The sequence below is a fragment of the Lycorma delicatula genome, chromosome 12, assembly GCF_047948215.1.
Source record: "Lycorma delicatula isolate Av1 chromosome 12, ASM4794821v1, whole genome shotgun sequence".
Classification (NCBI taxonomy): domain Eukaryota; kingdom Metazoa; phylum Arthropoda; class Insecta; order Hemiptera; family Fulgoridae; genus Lycorma; species Lycorma delicatula.
Window position 1 is genome coordinate 26,763,987 of NC_134466.1, and position 6,000 is coordinate 26,769,986.

At 31.2% G+C, this 6,000-nt stretch overlaps 1 protein-coding gene across 3 annotated transcripts in view; it reads left to right on the top strand.

Annotated features, from left to right (window-relative positions):
* LOC142333173 (uncharacterized) overlaps positions 1–4,974 on the top strand; it is an 83,426-nt gene extending 78,452 nt beyond the window's left edge. For all 3 annotated transcript variants that reach the window (XM_075380119.1, XM_075380120.1, XM_075380117.1), the window contains one exon: positions 4,754–4,974. In XM_075380119.1, the coding sequence (XP_075236234.1) occupies positions 4,754–4,798 (45 nt within the window). In that variant the 3' untranslated portion in view covers positions 4,799–4,974. The remainder of the gene's footprint in view (positions 1–4,753) is intronic.
* Positions 4,975–6,000: the final 1,026 nt, after the last annotated feature.

Sequence of the window (6,000 nt, forward strand, 5' to 3'; positions counted from 1 at the left end):
TACTGAAGGTTACGTTTTTACAGAAAGAGTGATTTCAAATGGGAGGATATATTAAATTACAAAATAAACAACTGTGGTTGACTATTGACTGTGGTTGACCTCTTATTAACTGCATGAACAATCTTTACATGATGCGAAAATTGAAGATTGGTGTGATTTGAACAGAATGCGCATTGTGAGTCCAGTCGTTTTTGAAAATACAGTTGATAGTTATTATTATTGTTCTGTTTTAACAACCCTCATTACTTAGTTAAACGAGGTGAAAATTAATCACGGTTATATCCCAACAAGTTGGTGCCACAGCTATCAGGTCAATGATTTTTTATAAAATATCTTTGGTAAACAAATCATTTTGAGAGGTTTTTGGCCTGCACAATTGCCCAGTCTGACTCCCCCATATTACTTTCCATGGGAGGAGCAAAAAGAGCAGTGTATCGCAACAGACCACACACAACTGACCAACGAAAAACAGCAATAACGGCATTCATACAAGACATTCCAGTACATCAGTTATTAAAGTGTATGAAAACAAACTGAAATATATGCAATGTTGTATTGATGTTTGAAGAGATAATTTTCAACACTTTTTATAAACTATTCCAGTTATTGTAATATCCATTTCTATAAAATAGTGAAATAAAAATGCAAAGTAATAATTAAGAAAGTTTTGTCATTACAATCCCATAATTCCAGAGCACAGCAACTTTCAAAATGCACTGTACTTCTGGTAGTAGAAGTAAAAGTAATATTGAAGGGAGTTAAAAGAGCTGAGAAATTAACTAAATGGAGGGTGGAATAAATTGCATCAATTGGATAAGATAGAATTTGGCTTGATTGGCATTTCTCCTGCCACTACCCCCTTCGGTCACCCTAAAGCTTAAGACTGAAAGTCTGTGCCACAAATGGCCATTGAGCCTCAAAACAGTTTAGCAACCAATGTCCTAACTAACTTCTAGAGCTTACCTAACTGTGTGAGCGGACTAAGTGCGGTGCCATACACCACCAGCTTATGTGTCCCAACCGCTCACTTGTCATATATTTACTAAAATGGGTAGGCACAACCCGTCAACTACTAAAAATGTATCTGGTATTCATAAATTAAAATTTACTTTGTCTAGACAGCAATTCACTGCCCACACCTAGGTCGCTGAATGCCAGCAAGTACTGTCAACCATATTAAATTTCTTGAAGCCTTAATTGGCTGGTGGTTAGCCATATATCTCTAGGTTAGCTTCCCACAACAGTGCAGTAGGAGTCTTTCCCTTAAGTAAACTACTGATGTTGGATGAACAAAGCAACTGCATTAAGGAACTTCCACACGGTCCGACAATGCATCTATTGCCACATTGACTCGCTGCTAGTGAGTATCCAATTTTCCCCTTGACCTCTAAGTTCTAGGGCGGCCCAGTCTCTGGCCTCCCCAAGAGTAGGGCAGCCAAACATCAGGTAATGTTTTAATTGAACTTCCCCGCAGACGAACAGCTCATCAGCTGCCAGGCTGACCAAAATAGATATTAGTTCAAATTAATATGGTTTGGATAAGAGAGAAATTATTATAAGAATTAGAAAGAAGAAATGCAGAATACAATTGCTCAAATGAATTTTTTCTGAATATTAAAGATGCCATAAATATAGCAATGGAATAAAACAATTAACTTTATTAAGGGAAGCAGAATAAGGTAGCCATGGGTTACCAGATAGATGATTGAAAAAATGGAAGAAAACAGGCAATTATAAAAAAAAAACAAAAAAACAGGAAGGTTGAAGAAGTTGAGATGCTCTACAGGAAGTTGAATAATGAATCAATAAGATTCAAAAAGCAAATGAGAATGTCTTGCAGATGAATTATCACATACAGAACATTTAGAAAGAAATGGATAATATGAACTATGTGTAAAAAAAAAGGAAAAAGTAAAACAGATATACTTAAAAGGTGAAAGAAATATACAGTAGAAGTGTACTGATCTAATAGAAAACCACATAATTTGCCTGAAAAAGATCAAGTACAAATATAACAGAATGAAGTAATCAGAAAATGAAAAAATCATGAGGAGAGCGAACAAATTTAGAATCTTAATTAGAACATAGACAAGCTTAATTCAGAATAGGAAAGCTAATCGGCCAAAAGATATCATGAGGAGAAAAATTGACTAAAACAGTGCTAGAAGGATCAGCAGAAGGTGCAAAGAAGAGAAGCCTAGAAGATCAAAAATGATAAAAATTAAAAGAGATTGGATCTACAAAGACTAAAATTTTTAGTTGAAAATTTAAAGCAATAAATCATACATGGTGTAAAGGCCGTATATCAGACAGGTATGAAAATGATGATGAGTTGTGAAAACAAGCCTAATGAAAAATAATACATCTGTTTAACTTTCAAACTTAGTATCCTGTTGAAGGACAGGTTAAAACAACCATTAATTTAATCCCTTTTATTTTTAAGAATTCCCTTTATTCTGCTATATTTTGTTTATTTCTGATATTTGACAAACTTCCAACGTCCTTGACATAATTATTTAACTTGGTGAAAAGTTCAAGTCATTTTTCAAATCAAAGAATCGTTTGATTTTTTCATACTAGATTCATACCTTACAGGTAGATGATTTCAACTTATATCACGGATTCAATTAACTCTCTCTTTCTCTTCTTCTATTTAGCCTCTGGAACCACTGTAAGGTATTACTTCAGAGGATGAGAATGTAAATGAAGTGTAGTTTGCACAGTCTCAGGTTGACCATTCCTGAGATTTGGTTAATTAAAACCCAACCACCAAAGAACACCTGGTATCCATGATCTAGTATTCAAATTCATATAAAAGTAACTGGGTTTACTAGGATTTAAATATTAGAACTCTCAACTTTGAAATCAGCTGATTTGCGACAAGTTAACCACTAGACCAGCCCGGTGGGCTACATTTAATTAACTACTCTTCATCATATTAACTCACATGTACATCTGACACTGTCTAACGGACATTACAATACTTTCTTCATTGATTCATTGAATTTATTAAAATAAAAGAAAATAATATATGTCTTTTATTATTATAATATAACTTTACATATAATCATTCAGCAATAGTATAAAGAACCATGAACGCTATAAGTTGTATATGTTGTATGTTGCTCTTCTACGTTGTAATGTTCCTTTCATTTGAAAAGCTGAAAAAGAAATAGTGCCAATGCAACAATTATCAAATACACTGTGTACATCTATGCATACAAATGTAAATATAACAGTTGTGTTTACAAAGATGAATCAGTACAAATAAATTGTATTTCTAACAGAATTTATTAAAAAGCAAACAATTGGGCACTTTTAGATTAAGCAGCAGTTGTAACAACAGACAAAGAATTTAATGCTTTTATTCGCACAAAGTATCTTTAGATATATTACAATAACGGTTTTAAAATGCTAAATTAAAGTGAATGAAAGTAAATAAGTTCCTATAACATCCACTTTGGGCAAGGAATTTGTCCTGTAGTAGCCCCTTTAAGTAACTAACACCTGTGTAACAGTGCTTTAGCTAACCTCCTTCATTTTGTATACTGTCATTGTACTTACCAGATTTAAATTTCCGACTTCTAATAAGTTATATCAGACAAAATTTGCAATAATTTAAATGATGAAATTTTCAAAATTTACGACATTTAAATATTTTTATTTCAACTGTAGTTTTTTGTAAAATATAATTTAACTTTTTTGATGGGACTGTTTATACTTGTAGCCCAAGTAAATGTTATTCTTAAAAGACAAAAAACGAAAATTAGGAAAAAAATTATAATTATATGTATATAAAAATAAAGACAGAAAAATATTTATTTCAAACTGAATAATTTTGAATTTAACAAATTTTAGTCCAGGAGAGTAATATTCCACTGCTTATAAATAGTAAACTTTGTTTCTATTTTAACAGCTGTGGATGATATAATAAAAAGATTGTAGCAAAACGATAAGGAAGAAATACCATGAACATTACTTGCTATTGGATCATAATATAGTCACTGTGAAAATCAAGAGGAAATTCAAGAGGTATTGGACATCTGGAATAAAGAAATTAGTACAAAGATATGCAAGGTAGTAGCGTAGACATATTGGAGCAATGTAAAAGGAATGCGTATATTTGGATACAGTGGCAGCAATAATCAAAAATTGCATGTGATTACATTTAACTCCTCAAGGAGTGATCAGTTTAAAAGTGCAAAGCATTATTAATTACATTATTATTATTATTCCATTATTACTGGTCGACCTGAGACTATACAAGATTACACTTCATTTACATTCACTCATATCATCCTCATCCATTCTCTGAAATAATACTTTATCGTGGTTTCAGAGGCTAAACAGAAATAAATATTCTGCAAGGAAACTTCCAACTCCAAGCAATCAGAAAAAAACCTACCCCGTTGAAAATTCTTAAAAACCTATAACATTAAAGGCAATGCAAATAGCTTATAAATGATCCTACTTCACATAAGAAGGTGCACTAATTCTTACCTCACCATTATCAATTATGAAAAATTTGCAAAATACTCAATTATCTGCCACTTGTATTTGATGCTTCTATCACTTAAATTTCTTATAAGTATTGGTTCTATCAGTATCAAAGAGGTTAATGTACTGAATTATTCCTTCACAAATGACTGATTATTGCCTATTTTTCCATAAAAACCTCCCAGAAATATGTCTCTTAATTATGAACAATATAATACATCAAATTGTACATTATTTCCTTTTAAATGTGTTTTAGGATTATGATTTAGAAGATGACTTTTTTTACAACTTAAAATTATAGAAATTACTTACAAAGGGAAGCATTGAAAACACTGTTGATGATTAATTCTGTTTATTAGTAGAAGCTGTTATAAAATTAAATCCAGCATCCTATAAAAAATTTTTTAAAAAATTAATCAAAAATGTAATTATTTAGCAAATAAAAATTTTATTGTTACAATAAATTAAAAAAAGTAACAGAGAGTGCTTTATTAAGTATCCTTTAACTATTTCTTTCTTTTTTTTTTCGTTTTATTTTAATTCTGAAGCAAAACAGCAAAGCATCTAGAGAATTTTACAATGTAGTGCATTCACAGCATCAACATACTTCTGCTGATTGGCTAGCAGCAATCCCAAAATAGTGTAAACATAACTTTACGAGCTGAGGATAGTTTATAAAAAATATATATATATAAATAAAACATATTACCATCACAATGAATTCCTTGAACTTTGATTACTTAATGATGCATGTATAGTTCATACTCAAAAGCAAAGTGTCAAGAGAGATATTACAAGCATAGTCCTCTACAATTCAATTCATTCTGTGTGATGCAAACATTCATACACAAAATGTCTCTGAAAGGAATCATTTTCTTATGCATCCTCTTCCCTGGAAGCTTTTAGTTATAAATACAGACAACATTACTTAATTTATACACAAAATCTTATTATATTTGCACCATTCTACTCCTACTAAAATTTTAATTAAACTAATCCTGCGCTCAGCAACCACAAATAAAAGATTATCAACAGAAGGAAACTATGCAAAGGGTAGAGAAATTAGATCTTTTATTCCTATCTGTACATAATAAATTTGTCTAGCGTTCAGCCCAATGTTTTTTTTTTTTTCATTTACATGTGTTGATAAAAAATAATGCTGTAACTTAGCTTTACAAAGATATAATGCAGCTCGATCATCAGAGAATAATACTTTTTTTTAGTTTAATCACATTTCATCATGCTGATTAAGTTGGCTCTCACTTTCTTCATCAAATCTAATTTCACTCATTAAAAATCTTTTGATCTACTTTTTTTTGTCAGGAAGGCCCCCATATCCCTGAACAAATATACATTGAGGACGTACGATGAAATAATTTTATACATTTCTACGTAAGAATTATTTATCCATTGGATTAGTGTGTACACCATCTTGCTGAACGCAAATAAGTATGCATTTCCACACTTTTTGAAATAATATGAATGATCTGTGGAGTAATGGTT